Source organism: Calidris pugnax, unplaced genomic scaffold (assembly GCF_001431845.1).
Source record: "Calidris pugnax isolate Ruff unplaced genomic scaffold, ASM143184v1 scaffold133, whole genome shotgun sequence".
In the NCBI taxonomy this organism is placed as follows: Eukaryota; Metazoa; Chordata; class Aves; order Charadriiformes; family Scolopacidae; genus Calidris; species Calidris pugnax.
The window spans coordinates 1562939-1579382 of record NW_015090977.1 but is presented as its reverse complement, the minus strand read 5'-3'; the positions used below and the strand labels follow the sequence as shown (position 1 = coordinate 1579382).

The 16444-nt window shown below is 41.8% G+C and overlaps 1 protein-coding gene across 5 annotated transcripts in view; it reads left to right on the top strand.

Annotated features, from left to right (window-relative positions):
* Positions 1-16444, top strand: part of SPECC1 (sperm antigen with calponin homology and coiled-coil domains 1) — a 96803-nt gene that overhangs the window by 43124 nt on the left and 37235 nt on the right. For all 5 annotated transcript variants that reach the window (XM_014953192.1, XM_014953191.1, XM_014953193.1 and 2 more), the window contains 4 exons: positions 9584-11151; positions 13028-13235; positions 13909-13982; positions 14538-14716. In XM_014953192.1, coding sequence (XP_014808678.1) covers positions 9584-11151; positions 13028-13235; positions 13909-13982; positions 14538-14716 — 2029 coding nt within the window. The remainder of the gene's footprint in view (positions 1-9583; positions 11152-13027; positions 13236-13908; positions 13983-14537; positions 14717-16444) is intronic.

The window sequence follows — 16444 nt, the reverse complement described above, 5'->3', positions numbered from 1 at the left end:
GACATTCCAGTAAGTGTATGATATAGAGTTTCTCTGAACATTTGCTAAACCATTTGCTTTGGATGTCTCAATGTTTGTTATGCCAGGTTGCTGGGTACGTGAGAAATCCAAAGCAGCCCAGTGGTGGATTGCAGTCACACTGATAATCTGCCCCGTGTTGGCAGAGATGAGGTACATTGTTTGGTTATTCCATGGGGGTCTGTATCCTTCATTTCAGAGGTGAACGCAGTGCTACCCTCATGATTCTCTTGGTGCCAGAGGCTTATGGCACAGTGAAGCCCTTTAGATGCTTCTTGACTCTTGAGCAGATTTGAGAGGGGAAATTTGTATTTGTGAAAGCAAGGACTGGGTGTGCTACTTAAGGATACATAATAGAACAATTCTTGCCTCTGGTTGGTTTTGCCAGTGTGCTTCATGGATGGATCTTTGCTCCTTAGACTTCTGAGCAAAAGTTCCCTCTTACAGTACAACCTGCACTGGTTTTGTACTGGGTACAAAACTGTATATACTCAAGACAGGCATATCCAAGCTTGAGTTTTCATTTGAGACTTAACAAACCTTCAGAAATAGTGTAAGAACTGTTCAGAGGGACTCTTTTGTATAACGCTGGCTTGTCTGTCAGGGTAAAGAGATTTTAACTACTCCTGTTATTCAGAGAGGAATTGTATGTGAACAGGCCCACACAGAGGAAGAAGTTGGCTGCAATTCACAGTGAGACTTTGTGAACAGGATTTTGATCAGATCTCCTCTCCTTTACCTTCTGAATGAAACCTTGTTTCCACTGTAATGGCATTGAGCTGTGTCACAGTGAACTTGAGTTTCAGTTCTTGTGGCTGTGCTAAGAGCTTGGAACCACCAGATGCTAAGAAGAGCTGATTTTCTTTTTCCGTTTGCATTTTAACAGTTTTTTCAAAGAGTTAAATGTGACTTTCTATGTTAGAAGGAACAAGATGAGAGAGTTATTGATCGGGGGAATCCAACAAGCTGAAAATAAAATATTTGTGATCTTTAAGAAATTCCTTAATTATGCAGCAGAGGTTCCCTGGGTACCTTTTCTTCTAAAACCACTATATAACTTACTGAAGTAGACAGTGTCAATAGGGCCTTCTGTGGATTCTAAGAGTGCTGGACAGTACATTTGTACAATTTGCTTGGTTTAGATGCTATAATTTGAACTAAATGGAGGTGTTTCAAATATAAGGTTGACTCTCCTATTGGGTTACATTCCTACCATGGGAGAGTCTCTTCTAGTGGCCACCCTTCAAAAGAATGTCCTACCATAGTTCATCTGCACATTTAAATTCATGACAAGTAGTCTTGTCATGATGTAGTCTTTGAATTACCAAAGTAGTGCCTTTTCTCGTGTGCTTGCACGCTGGATCTCTAGACTCATATCTTCTAATTAAAACAAAAAAATAAACCAACCTTTACAAAGTCTTCAGCTCTAATGTTGGTGGTCTCTGTAGTCTTAAATTAGGAATTGAGTTCTTGATGCTTATTGCAGCTTTTCCTTTGGAACTTTTGGTAGTGTAACTTTTCAAATGCAGATATGGGTTGTTCCTTAATACTCTGTAATACAATTTTTATTTCTCTTTGGTCTTGTACTCTTTTCCTTTGTGTCAAATATCAGTACCCAAGTTGCTTCTCTACACTTTCCACAATGATTACATAGATCAAAATCTTTGCATTAAGTCTTTTTGCCATTTCCTTCTGTTGCATATCGTGCCTGTTCTACAGGCAATGTAATCAGGCAGTCCAGACAGTCCAACAGGCCATTAAAATTCCTCAGAAAAGAGAGTTCATGTTATAATTACTTTTTAGTCTCAATGTTCGTTAAGTAAAAGGCCTTATTTGAGCAGATGCTTCTATGTAATTAGTGTCAGATTATCAAAACCACCTTTGTTGTTCTTTAGCCCTCTCCTTGTCTTTTTTTAAAGCTAGGTGGAGTCCAAGTGAACCTTCCCAAAGAGTTGCTGACCTGTAAAGGTGTTGGCTCTGTGACTAATACTCTGCAAACAGACTAATTCAGGAGAACCATTGCTGGCCAAGCCTAGGTTTGCTTTGTTTGCTGTTTCATAAAGACCAGGTAGCAGACAGCATTGTCTTTCTGCAGGACAACCCTAAAAGAAATGAGAAATGGGTATGCTCTTTGGAGTCGTTGAGGATTATCCAAAGGAGTATCCGACACTCGTCACTGAACAATGCTGACAGCTAACCCGTTCAACTCATCCCCTTTGGGCATCAGGCAGATCAAGCCATAATAGATTGTCACAGTATAATAGTGTCATTCCTTATCCTGACTTTTACCTAAGCTCATGTGGACCAGAAGTTTTAGACATTTTTCTCTGAGATATGAAATTCTAAACATCTTAGGCAGTTTTGAAAATTACAGTAGGTGCTGATGTGTATGTCTTGGCACCTTACATCTTTTTGAAAATCTGGCTTTGTGCATCCAGTCCTGTCTTTGGTCTAAGCCCCAGGAAGCACTTAAAACTGATTCAGATCTTCACGAGTTGAGTCATGTGCATCCATTCAGTACTGGTTATCAAGCTGTGTGACTGTTGGTGTGCCCAGAGGTTTAGGGCTAGGAGCATAAAATCAGGTGGCAGAGTATGTATAGGGATTTTGCCCATGTGTAGATGACTGTATGGAAGAGCACAGTGGCACCGGTGAAGGTTGCTGTTGTGTCTGCCCTACTTTTCAGCAGTTAGGTTTGCTTTTTCTTGTGCCATCATGAAATGTGCCAGTGTGTTTCCTGTTAATTAGGATATTGGAAGATGTATGGTTCGCAGGGAAGTTGTTTTTTAACAACTCGGTTAAACAAACAAAGGGGAAAAAAAAGGCAGGGAAAAATAGGGCATTTCAGTGAAGTAGATGAGCATTCAAAACTCTGAAATCTTTTAATGAAGAAATACTTTAAGAGTCAAATATACACGAATCCTTCTTCCATGCTGTATAGTCATCGTTTCCCAAAGGACGTTCCTAGTTCACTCTTAATCAGTCTCAGTATCAATCTCAGGAGCAATGCCTGAAGCAGGGTGAAAGTGATCTACCACATCCCCTGGGCTTTCAGTTAAGCTTTGAGCCCTTAGTGGTGTAGGCATTTTTGGAAAATGGATTTTAAGCACCAAGTTAATTATCTTCTTGAAAACGTTACTCTGCATTGACAAAAGACTGAAAATAAGCTTAGGCTCCCTGCAACACATACGTCTTCATCATAGGGAATCAACAGAAAATGCAATGGCTCCAAGCTAATACCATCTTTTCTGATTTGGCTGTGACTACATTCAGGTCAACAATGTCATGGAGTCACATATTAATGCATTGTGTTCAGTTGTTCATTCTGTGGCTGGAAATCACCTAAGTGGTACTTGGGTACTGGAGTAATTTTGAAAATGGCACATAAAAGCTGCTATTACCTACCTTGTAACACCAGCTTGTAAATCCGTTGTGAAAGTCTGACTGTTCAGTTCAATGTCTAGTGCCATTCCAGATGTCTTCAGATATCTCAGTTGCTCCCTGTCTGCCTCATAAGCAGAGGACATGTCTCCCATAGGCACTGTCAAATCTTTCAGCTTAGCGAAGGTATTTTAAATATTCCTAAAGGGCATCTGAAATGGCACTAGTCATCTGTCTTTTGGCTTTCTACACTACGTATCATAAACCAGGTGGGATTAATGTACATAGAATCATAGAATTGTCTAGGTTGGAAGGGACCTTTAAGATCATCTAGTCCAACCATCAACCTAATTTTGATTATAAAAAAAAAAAACACGAAAAAACAACACTAAACCATGCCACTAAGCACTGTGTCAATCCGTCTTTTAAATCCCTCCAGGGATGGTGCCTCAACCACTGCCCTGGGCAGCCCATTACAATGCTTAATAACCCTTTCAGTGTAAAAAATGTTCCTAATATCCAATCTGAACCTCCCCTGGCACAACTTGAGGCCATTTCCTCTTGTCCTATTGCCTGTGACTTGGGAGAAGAGACCCACCCCTGCCTCTCTACACCTTCCTTTCAGGTAGTTGTAGAGAACAGTAAGGTTTCTTGTTGCTATCTCTTGTTGCCATAATTTCTTGTTGCTATCTCTTGTTTCTCTATCCCTTTTTGAGGTGGGAGGGATGGTAAAGGGGCACAAGACAGTGAAATAGCTGGTCTGTTGCAAATGCAGGAGTTAGAACGAGAGAGATGTTACAGTTGTCTTAGAGCAGCAGATAATCATGAGGGTACAAACTTGTCTGCAGGCAACAGTTTGCCTTTCCAAAATGTATGACTTTAACATTGCAGAGTGCTATGAATAGCTTTCTTTTATTCTTGTTATCCTGCCCTTGCAATTCAAATAAGGTATCCATTGTTTAAAAACATTGCACCCAAGATGCATCTGTCTTTGTGTTTTAGTCTTACATGACTGAAATGCTTTCTGAAATGAATCAGTGATCACTGTGCTTAAATTACATAGATGAACTCTACATGCAGGAGGCTTCGTGTCTGCTTGAACTATGGAAGAATGAATTGCTGACATGGATTTCTAAATATGTTGAAGAAAATGTGGTTTTATTGTCCTTAACTGAGGAGTTGACAGGATTAAAATTTAGGAAGAAAGTATAAAACGGAACATTCCCTGTTAATTTGGTCCCTGGAACAACAGAAGCCTGTGGCATTAACCTTTGGGTTATTAATATGTTGATGGAGGGAAGGATTAAGAAAAGGGCAGGTTGTGGGACACAAATGGCACAAAGGCCAGAGGCAAATAATCTTGTATTGACTCCAGTTCCAGAAAATAGATTCAAGGCAGAAATTAGAACGTTTCCAAAGGTGGTTCTGTGTCAAATGAAGTCACTTCCCAACTGAGATTCTTCCTCTGCTCTGGGATTGGAGAAGCAGGTATTTGAACTGTTAATAATACTTGAGTCAAGTAAAATAAATGCAACTTCAAGGCTAGTACTTTACTGGTATGGCAGTGATAATGTGCTAACTCAAAGCAGATAAACTTACTGAATCTTTATCGCAAAATGTCATGCGTGTCCCCCCTGTGCCTCTGGCAAACTATTTGCTGCCTACTCACCCTTACCCTGTTAGTGCTGTAATTACATCAGCTGTGCTGCCTGGATTTCACCTCTGAACAGCAGTCCTATGTGTTCCACCTTGGGGGATTGGGAAAGGGTTTTCTCCATTCCATAGTCCATTTCCTTCTGGTTGTGGATGCCCCGATGGGAGCTGATGTGGCAGGTGCTGAGAGCTTAGATCAAAAATAGATCATTATGTGGAAAAACTGAAGAGTAATCCTGATCCATCCTTCTGTGGAAAAACATGTAGCTGTGTTGAAAATGGGATTAAAATGGCTAAAGATCATCGTAAGGGGTCAACTTTTATCTCATTAAAGTCCCACTTTGTTTCTGACACCAGCGGAAAGTCAGCGAGCGTTCCCTGGCAGAAAGTGGTGCAAACAATAAAGCTGCACAGCAGGTCACCAGCCAGGAGCTCCAGGGTCCTAATCCTTACTGACTTACTGTGACCTTGGGTGAGGCATTTCATTTCTCTCTGCTTCCCTGTCCCGTATCCTAGAGGTAACAATTATGTGTTTCAGAGGATTTCAGTTAAATAGCTGTTAATTTTAAACACTTTGAAAATTGAACTTTCTATATATGTTAAGGTTTAATCCCTCACACCTGAATAGTGTGGTGATACTGAAAATGCAGGACTTCTTATTGGGCACCAAGGCGAAGAACATGATGGGGTGACTTCAGCCTGAGGCAAACAGGTTTTCAGGCAACAACTCTCAGTGGAGAGTAATACAGGAGTAATTCCTAGATCCTCTGAACTGGGGGAATGCAAGCTGAGCCCATTAGCAGAGTGGGTGTGAGACTGGGAGAATGGGAGGTTGGATATTGTGTAAAGGGAATGAGAAATACACTGTTGGTCAGAGGTAGCCTGAGCTTGGATCCGTGGGACAGTGGGAAAGAGATTGTGCTCAAAGTTGGCAAGCAAATAGGTAGGCTGAGAGGTTGGGAGGGTGGAAGACCAGCAAAACCAGGAATGAGGTGCCATGGTACCATTTTGACCAAACAGAAGGGTATTTTAATGGTTTGGTTTGGATTTTTTTTCCAGAATTTCTTCTTTGAGATGCAGGGCTGCTTGGTTTTTCTCTTCCCTGCTCAAAACAAGCAACGCTTTCTAGGAAGTGAAGTTCCATGTGATTCCAGCCACTTTAAGCAGCAGCATAAATCAACCCTGGTTTGGGTCCTGCAGCTTGGCAGGCACATGTCTGTCTGGACTCTCCTGTGGGCCATAACCAGTGTGGGGTATGAGCAAACCGGGTCACCGGGGTGACTTATAGAGTTCCTGCAGAGTGGGTGCCTCGGGCTGTGGGGCTGGAAGTTCCATTTATAACTGTTACGCTGCTCAATTCCAAGGTCATTCAGAGGGGGAGTTGCCCATAAAATAGACTTTAAAGTAATGTTTATACTTTGGTGCTTTGTAATTGACATACTTCAGAACTATTTCTTTTCTGGGCTCTGTGTGGCTCTTTAGTATTGCATAGCACTGTTTTGGAGAGAGGAAAATGCATAAATACTTCTACGTCATGAAAAAAACAGGTTGGTTAATGGTTATTGATGGATAGCAAATACTTTGTGATTTACGACAGAACAAGTCAGCAGAGCATGGAGTCTTACAAAACACATGGGACAGGTTGAGTCAGCTCAGAGCCTGCACTGGTTGGCAAGCTGGTGAAGTACACATAATCCCAGTTAAATATCCTTAATTGTTACCCTTATGTATATGTCTTCCATTGCTCAGGATCATGTTGCAGTTGTCATTTGCTGGCTATTGCATTGTCCTTTACATGCTGGCATTGCTACCACAAGTCCTACATTTCTCATAGAAAAGGTGGTTTTCTCAGTGCCATGCAGTTTGTGCCAGCGTGTAGTAGCATCATTATTTCTTGTAATGTATATAATAGTGCCCAGTCAGCACTACCCACTGCTTCTGTGATGTCACCCAGTCATGTGCTGGCCAGATGACAGGCATGTCATCGCACTGCAGTGGGCATTGAAAAAAAAAAAAAAGGAAAAAAGATGAGGTATTCAGGGCACTTGCTTTGTCGTAACATTTTATTATAGCAGTAGAAAACCCCTTCAGATTGAATTAAAATCCAGGAAGCAACAGAACAACAGAACCCTTCAGGCTTCATCAAAGAACATCTGTGCCCATTTATAATGTGTATTTTACATCTTAAATCTGTAGCATGATTATGGCTTGTGTGAGTACTGCTTCTCTCCTCTGGACACTTGTGCTCCTGTGTGTTCAAGTGATGGCTTTTCAAACAAGGTCTGCTTGCTCACCAGGACACCTGGGGTCCACCCCACGAGTACCTTTACTCTGAGCAAGAAGGAGCTGTGCTGAGCTGGTATTTCTCTGCGGGAAGTCACACATCATAGAATGGTTTGGGTTGGAAGGGACCTCAAAGATCGAGTTCCAACCCCCCTGCCATAGGCAGGGACACCTTCCACTAGAGCAGGTTGCTCAAGGCCCCATCCAGCCTGGCCTTGAACACTTCCAGGGATGGGGCATCCACAACTTCCCTGGGCAACCTGTTCCAGTGTCTCACACATCGTGTCACAGCCTGTTCCATTTTCCTCTTGTCCTTCCATCTTCACCATCTCATGGTGTGAGCTGCATCGACACTAAAAGCTTTGCTCATCTGCTGAGCTCCATTTCAGTGTGGTTTTCAGGTGCCAGGTCTTGCCAGTTGGTAGCCCTTGGGGTAAGAAATGGTAATGAGCAGTGATCTGGGGGCCTCCAGCTCTGACAAGAGAAATGAGTTCTCAGATCTGGAGTTGCAGCAGATGCCATTGGAGTTGTGGTGGAAAAACTCCCATCTCTGCTGGCGTTGCACTTTTCACCGGGAAGCCCCGAGCTGCCTCGATATGTTGGTGTCTCCAGCTGTAGATGACTAAATGAAGCTGTGTGGGCTGCTTGCTGTCCGGCCAGACTGTCCCAGCTATCTCTTCCCATAAACACTGGAGCCTTTGTCTCTGGCCTTATCGTGCCCCTGCCATCACAGAGCCCTCTCTGTGCTCTCCTTCCAGCACAGGCCTCTGTGTGTTCAGGGGTCTTTTCTTCAGCTGCTCTTTGTCCCCGGGTGTTTATTGTGCCTGCAGCAGAGTGTGTTTGTTTGGGAGAGAGGAGGAGGGGCTCCTGTTTGTGTGGGGTTTATAAACCTAGAGCATTCTTCAAAAGAGATGCTGAGCAAACTGGGTGGTGTTAATATTAACCCTTCACTGCCCAGCTTTACTGACAGTGCATCTCTGCACCATTTCTTCTGAAAAATACGGTGGGAGGGTTATGAAGTTGCTTGCTGTGTAAGGTGGAGTGTGTTTCCCCTTTGGTCTTAACTGCCCTTTGATTTTCTGTGAATGCTCCACACTTGTATCAGCAAAGAGAGCCTCCCAAATGTGGGGAGATGTAATTGATTCTAGGATTTTCCCCCCAGAGGCCTCCTGGAACTTGTTTTTATTGCAAACACTGGCTCACTAGCCCTTTCTGTTTGCATAACTGGCCTGTGCATCCTGTTTATGTGGCCACATCAGACGATATCTCTTAATTTTACTGTAACTCAAAACTTTATGGCTCAGTACTTTAGGGCTTTTCCTTTTGAGTAAGGTCCTGAAAACAGGAATTTGTTAAATTCATAGTGTTGCCCCTTGTATTAGCAGCTAATATATCCCTTTTGAACCAGCTGCATTATTTTTTTTTTAACCAGGATGGCTCTTACTGTTTCTTCAGTACCAATGGTCCCATATTCCAAAACAGAGCTTTGAAAGATGAAGATCAGTAACTTGAAAACTTTTATTTCCCTTTTAATCAAATAATGCTTTGCTATTCAGCTGGTTGGAACTTCCCTGCTCCCCCCACCCCCACCAAAAAAAACCCCAAACATAACAGAATCAGCTTTCTAACCTCCTTGTGCTCTTTTTCTGTAAGGGGATGGGAATTTATAATATGAAAAAGTCTCATCTATCTCCACAAGAAGCTGCAGCAACATAATTGTCTTAGTGTTAGAAGTGTCGGGACAGTTTGGCATTTCATGTGCAGTCAGTGTGTTTCAGACCTTTTTATGATGGTCTGCATAAATGGAGCATAACGCAAATACGTTAGTTTCATGTGTGATAAAATGTGAGTTTTCTCAAAGATGGTACGTCTTAAGTTACTGAAGTTTTCCACAGAAACTAATCGGTTTAAAGTCAGCATTTCATGAAGTAGCATAAATAAATTTTTTGTCTTGAAATAATTAACGTCTTGGTACTAGGGATTAGAGTTTGTGTATTGCAGCATCTACATATTATTACTACACTGAGAAAAATTTAGCAAACTGTGTTCCTTTGCAGTGGGTAGGAAAGGAAGAAATGCAAAATAATACGAGCCTTTGTGAAACATGATTCCACACACTCAGTCATGACTAAACCTATTCAGACACTCAGGTGTTTTCTCCAAGACTGCTCTAGGCTCTAGCGTTGTTGTTGTGTGACTTGTTTTCTTCATGAACTAACTCTATTTGCCTCACCTCTTTCTCCTCAAGGAACAGTTTCAGCTGCGAAGCGCACGGGGATTCCAGCACCTCGGGAAATATCATCATCTGTGTCCAGAGAGAGAGCTGTATTACGTGGTCAAGCCACTACCAGGAAAACACAACCCAGCCCCACCTCTTCTGGTACACCAACTCCTACCAAACACGTGCGCCCCACTAGCAAGTCCAAGCAAGAGAATGAAAGTGGTGACAAGGCTGTTCTGGAATCTCAGGTTAAAGAGCTCCTGGCAGAAGCAAAGACAAAAGATTCAGAAATCACCAAACTCCGTTGTGAACTGAAGAAATGCAAAGAGAAAGGGTCACTTAATGCTGAAGGAATGGGTGCTTCCAACCAAAATTTAGAAACGGTATCTCCTGTTGACATAGATCCATTAATAAGGACCCTTCAGGAAAAAAACAGGACTTTTCAAAAAGAGCTTGCTAGCCTGGGAGAAGAAAATCGTGTTTTGAAAGAGAAATTACTGTATCTAGAGAACTCTCCTCTCTCAGACACAACAACAAGCAGTGGAGGTGACAGCAGCCTCCCTACCCCAACTACCCAAGAATCTAGTTTTGGAAGCCCATCAAAAAATGTGTCAAGAGGTGAATTGGAGGAGCACAGGCAGCGTGCGAATGGGGGTGCACTGCGCAACTCAGGTTCTTCCAGCAGTGATGTCACGAAAGCTTCCTTGTCACCTGATGCATCTGATTTTGAGCACATAGCAGATGTACCTTCCAGGCCAGCATCCTCCAGCAGCAACCACTTCAAAGGTTCCAAATGCTCCACTACAGGAAGTTCCCCAAACAATATTAGTGACCTTTCTGTTGCATCTCTTACAGAGAGAATACAAAAAATGGAGGAAAACCACCACAGCACAGCAGAAGAGTTACAAGCCACTCTGCAGGAGCTGTCGGATCAACAGCAAATGGTGCAGGAGTTGACAACAGAAAATGAGAAGCTAGTGGAAGAGAAAGCTCTCCTGGAGACTTCCTTTCGTCAACATAGAGATAGAGCAGAACAGCTGAGCCAAGAAAATGAGAAGCTAATGTCTCTCCTCCAAGAGCGATCCAAGAACGAAGAAAGCAGAGCTCAGGAGGGGAAGGTCCTTGAACTGGAACAGAAATGTGCAGAAGTTCTTGAAAAAGCACAATTTGAAAGAGAGAAACTGCTCAACATTCAGCAACAGTTAACCAGCAGCCTGCGGAGCTTAGAAAGGGAGCATCAAGACGCCCAGCAGATGATTAAAAGCTTGAGAGATGAAAATGAGAAACTGCTTAAACTTTTAGAAGCGGAACAGCAGAGCAACAGCACAGCGACCAAAACTCTGGAGGACTGTAAAATTGCCTTGGAAGGTCTAAAAATTGAGAACGGTTCTCTCAAAACTCAGTTGGAGAGTGAGAAACAAAAGGCCGCAGAAATCAACGCGATGGGATGTACCACTGACAACTCTGAGGTGCAAGAGATGCTGAAAGTAGCCCACGCAGAAAAGGATCAGTTAGAAGCGTCTTGCACGGAGCTGAAACAGGAGCTGCTGAAGGCAAACAGTGAACTGAAGCACATTCAGGGTCTGCTGTCTAAGGTAAGGCAGAAACAACTGTAAAGTGTAATGGTTGTTTATCTGTCCTCCCATAAATAGGCAATTGTTGGTCTTTAGATTGTTATTGAGCCATTGCTTATAAATTTACAGGATTTAAAATGTATTAATTAGTTTTTGAGTAGAATCTGGAATCCTCTGATATTGTATCTGTTTCTGCTGCTATCTTCATATTTTTCCAGAAATAATGTTAGCATAGCTGTGTTTATAAATTCAAAACTAATTTCCCTTGATATCTTCTGCAGAATCTACTGTTCTAGTAAATAGAACTGTGTTTATCAAAACTGGAGCAAAGAACAGGTCACTAAAAAAATTACTTTGATATTATGTGAAGAAATACTAGTGAAAATCACTTGGTAATCCATATGGAACAAAGGAAATGAGTAGTTAACAGCAAATATTAAATTCTGAATAATTAATCATGATTAATTAGTAGTGAACTATAGGTGTCATTGGTCATGATGGCACAAGGACATGAGCTAATGCTCAGAGAAAGCTGACATTTACAGCAATGTGACTAATGATGGTCAAGCTCAAACATGGTCAAGCTCCAGATGAGATTATTGTCATAAAACTGAAATATTTTTTACAAAGCTGAGAAGTATTGGGTTTGGGATAGGTAAACTGATGGAAAAAATTGATTTATTTTAGAAAAAAATTTCTGTTTGGTAGCTTGTAGCTTTGCTTCAAGCAAGCTGAAGTCAGTTACTGTTTGTATTTTCTGTGTGATCTCAGATTTTCAAAAGAGCTGCAACATGATGTATCGTAGAACGAGTGTTAATAAAGCACAAACCACTGATTATGTTCCACTGCTACAGAAAGAGTGATAGTGTGTGCAGCCTTTCCTGTATGGGGAAGGGATCATGAGAAGAACCGTAAAATTGGCTAGTTGCAGAGGAAGAGAGTGTTGCCAAAAAGTACCTCCATGATTTGAGTGATTTAGAAAATCCAGATGTCCTTTCAGCTTAAATAGGTGACCACAGCAAATGGAGTTAGTAGAGGAAGCTCCCAAGTGCTTACTGGGGCTGCAGTTTATGAAGGATAAATGAAAAACTGCTGAGTGCTCCGGCTGTACCAAACTTTTATTGCTTGGTTTGGAAACCACAGATTTCCTCCTTTTTACTCTTCCTTTCCCTCAAATTAAGCTGTTTTGAATCATTGGCTATTCGTGACACCCAAGCAAGACCACAGGCTTCTGTAAGGCTGCCCTTCAGTCAGGCTGTGCCAGTGCTGCTCACTGAATTGGCAGCCTACACCTTGCTTTTCCATAGCTGCTTCGTACTCGGAGATCTCCCCTCAAACCTGGAAGCATTGATCTGTGGGCCTGAGCCAACAAACTGAAGTGCAGCAGATTCCCCCTTCAGTGATTCCAGATGTCCTACATCCAGAAATACACTTATCTGCAGAAACTAGCTCTACCATGTATGTTTTCACAATCCATTGAAAATGCATATGGTAAAAGCAGCAAAATTGTTAATGTGGACTAACTGATTGTCGACTTGGCCCTAAGGCAGTGATGTCACTCTTACAATGTGCTACATAAGCAGATATGGGGCTTTCCAGGAATATAATTCCTCTCTGTTAGTTACCTGCAGAGATTGGTTTGGAATTATGGTCATCATAGAGAAAATTTAATTTCCTTTGTAGCATCTTGTTTTATTATCTTTATTACCAGGAAAGAAAACTGACATTCATAGCTCATCGATGTTTCCTGAAACTGTCTCATGCATGTTGAAACTCAGTTTATACAATGCTTAGAAGACAGGTTCAATTCTTAAGGCCAGGCGGTGCTCAGTCAAATCTCTAATGAGTGATATCTCTTAAGAAATACAGATTTGCAGCTTTCTTTCCTCCCTTGCAGGCTGAGAATGAGTGTGGTCAGCTGAAGGAGCTGTGTGACCGGCAGGCTGAGCAGCTGAGCAGAACCAACCAGAAGCTGCAGGAAAAAACATCGGAGAATGAAGCAGATATAAAAAACCTGAAAGAGACCATTTTTGAGTTGGAGGACCAGGTGGAACAACATCGTGCTATAAAACTTCACAATAACCAGCTCATCAGTGACCTAGAAAGTAGGTGGAGCTGAAAAAAGGATTGAAGTGAACTTACTCAGGGGGCTCAGTTATGGCTGCAACAGGGAGGAGGCATGTCTTGATACGTGAGACGAGGGCCTCACTTTAGAAATATTCCCATTTTGGCCAGTCCTTTCTGTTCATGCACAAAAGTCACTATTTTAACAGTTAGTGCAATAGAAGTATTATTAGAGAAGGTCCCTAAACCTTATTCTGTAGCAAAGCGTGTATTGTCCATTCTAGAAACTGGAATTCTTGACATTTTGAAGAGCTTTTTAGAGAAAGCCCTACTAAGAGTTGTAAAGTGAATGTTGCTGTCGCCTTGTGGAAGGGGAGCTGCCACCTGGTGGAACGAGTGGCACATGTCGCTCGCCAGGGCTACCTCGAGTGCTCCGGGGGTGTGGGTACTAAGTGATTCTGTACGTGTGATTTTGTAAATTTAAAAAAAACTGGTTTAATGCCGCAAAATAACAACTTATTTCAGAGATGTTTGAGCAACAAGTCTACTCCTGATTCCATTCCTGATCCACCAACAGAGGATCTTAGTTCCAATTTAGTCTATTTAGTGCCATTACTAGAAGCAAAACCAAATAGGCTGCTCTGCCCTCCCATTTTCACTTTTCACCCTTGTCCTTATGTGTTTAATAGTTTTCCCTTTTTTTACTGTTCCTAGGTAAAGCAATGAAGCTGGAAGAACAAAAACAAGATACAGAGAGGCAGCTGAAGGCTCTGACTAAACAAATGAAGGTAAGGCTTTAGACTTGTAAAAGCTCAGCTTAGCTTTGTCATTGCATTTCCAGATTTGAGAGAAGCATTGTATTTTTTCTAGAATAATTGTAGAAAGTTCTTTCTACATACTTTCATTCACCATTCTCTTCACTCATTTCTAACTGCTTCTTGGAAGGGAAAATATAATTCATCCTTTGCAAATTACTTTTGCTTTTTCTACCTATGAGCTGCTGCTACTTTGGAACAGCCATTCCTGCTTCATGAATCGTCAGTAGCACTGAGCTCTCCTCAGCAGCAGTGCTTGTAGTCACACCACAGATCTGAACGGTCAATAGCTGTAGGAAGAACTTCGTACTTTTTGTATTGGAGTGGAGAGTTTAGCATCAGTTCCTTTGGCAACCCTGTTGGTACAGTGTAAAGAGGCAAGTTTAGTTTGACCTCAGCATCATCTTGAAATTGTGGTGAAATCCTGGTCTCTTGTGATCAGTGAAAGAGAGATCAGTAACTAAGTGCTCAGCTCAAGTAGGTGCATTTTTACATCAAACAGTTTGGGGTTCTGATTGCTCTTTCTAGGAAGATACGGAAGAGTGGAAGCGTTTTCAAGCTGATCTGCAGACTGCGGTGGTTGTAGCCAATGATATTAAATGTGAAGCCCAGCAGGAGCTCCGAGTGGTAAAGAGGAAGCTTCAGGAGGAAGAGGAGAAGAGTGCCAGGCTGCAGAAGGAGCTGGATGAAGTGAAGGGCAGCAACAGGTTGGTTACCTACAAAGGCCACTATCTGATCTCTGTGACCGCTAACAGGCATGCAAACAGTGCTTTGTCAATAACTATTCATTGGCTTGGATGTGCATGTTGTCTGTTTTTAACTCTTCTGACAGATTTTGTTGTCTTTTATGCTAAGGTGTTTCTGTTCTTTTTCTTTTTGGCGATCTAGTTCTGTCAACTAAGCCATGAAGGTTTTAATCGGCAAATATTAAGTAACAGTGATTGTTGATATCCTCTTATAGCTTTGTTCTCAATACGGTATTTCACTGTGTTTTATTGCCTTCATAACTCTCTGTGCAGCTGTATTAACCCATCTGTGAAAAGATTGGTTGGCTACATACATTCAGTAGGACATCCAGAAGAGAACTACTTAACCTGAGAGGAGTCAAGGAGTATGTATGGTCAAATTAAAATGAGGACTAGGTGGATTTCTTTCTTCTGCAAGTCACGTGTTGACTGAGTGATCAATGCAAGTACTAGGATTCCTCATCTCACCTCTCCTGTCCTTAATTTGAAACCTGTTACGTGATTAGCTGTGTTAAATGGTCTGGGTTAGCATTAGCCCAGAAGTGACTTTGTTGTGCAGTAGACCCACCTGTAAAACAATTGTGTAGCCTCAGTGGCTGGAGGGGGAAACAGTAACCGTGAGCCATGTGGAGATATACCCCGGCATGGTACGCTGTGTGTGTGGGGCTGCCCTCTGTGGCACCATCTGAGAACAGAAGAGACTTTTACAATTGAATCTGGAACCCGTACAGATGCCTTACAATGTGGCTTTTATGCAGTGCATGACCTTTCATGTACCGACTTTCATTCCAAAACATCATACTACAATTGAAGTACTAAATAAGAAGAGATGGAAAACAAAAGTTGTATTGGAAAGAAGAACCAAACTTTCTAAAGAAGACAGTGCTCTGCTCTTTCTGTTTTGGCACAAGCAGTGCCAGCAGAGCTGCAGTGATGAAAACTTGTACAGGGGGAACAAAGAAAGGTGAAATAACACAAACGGTGGTACTGTTTATCAAAAATGTGTGCCAAATTAATTTTGCTCCTCTACATTTTTTCCATTTAATCTCTCTCCTAGTAGATCCATGGTAGAGTAGCCACAGGAACAGAGTGAATGCTGTTGTTTCTTGAAGGTGGAGTAACAGTCCAGCTTTGTTATACATATTTGCTCACTGTTTTCCATTCAGGAGTTTCCAGAGCAGCTGCACAGTAGATGAGAGTAAAAAGATGGGAGTGCTTTTGTGCAGAGGTGTATGGATCAGAATTCCAGGATTGAAGGAACAGAAATACTTCTTTTTCGGAAAAATAAAGGAATGTGTTTAAGCTGCAGTTTCATTATCAGAGTCCCCAGTGGAGGCAAAGAAAAGCTATTACAGAGTATGTATTCAGTCAAAATGATTACCAGACAGTACTTAAGTTCTGGGCTCTGTTTCCATTCCTAATTTGTTCTTAATGAAAATTCTATTGTTTTAGAGCAAGGCCCATGTGTATGGGCAGGAATCATATATTTGTAGTTTCCCCTCTTTATTCTTTTGGGTTTTTATCTGAAGATGTGTTTGATAATACTTGAATAGAAGATGATCTGCTAATTTGCAAATTGAGATATTTATCTTCCATGTGTAAGGAGCATGGCTGCAGTGTCAGCTCTTTGGCATAAGAAGCCTGAGTTGCAAATACTGCTTTTGAAATTAGATCTGCAGAAGCCATCCA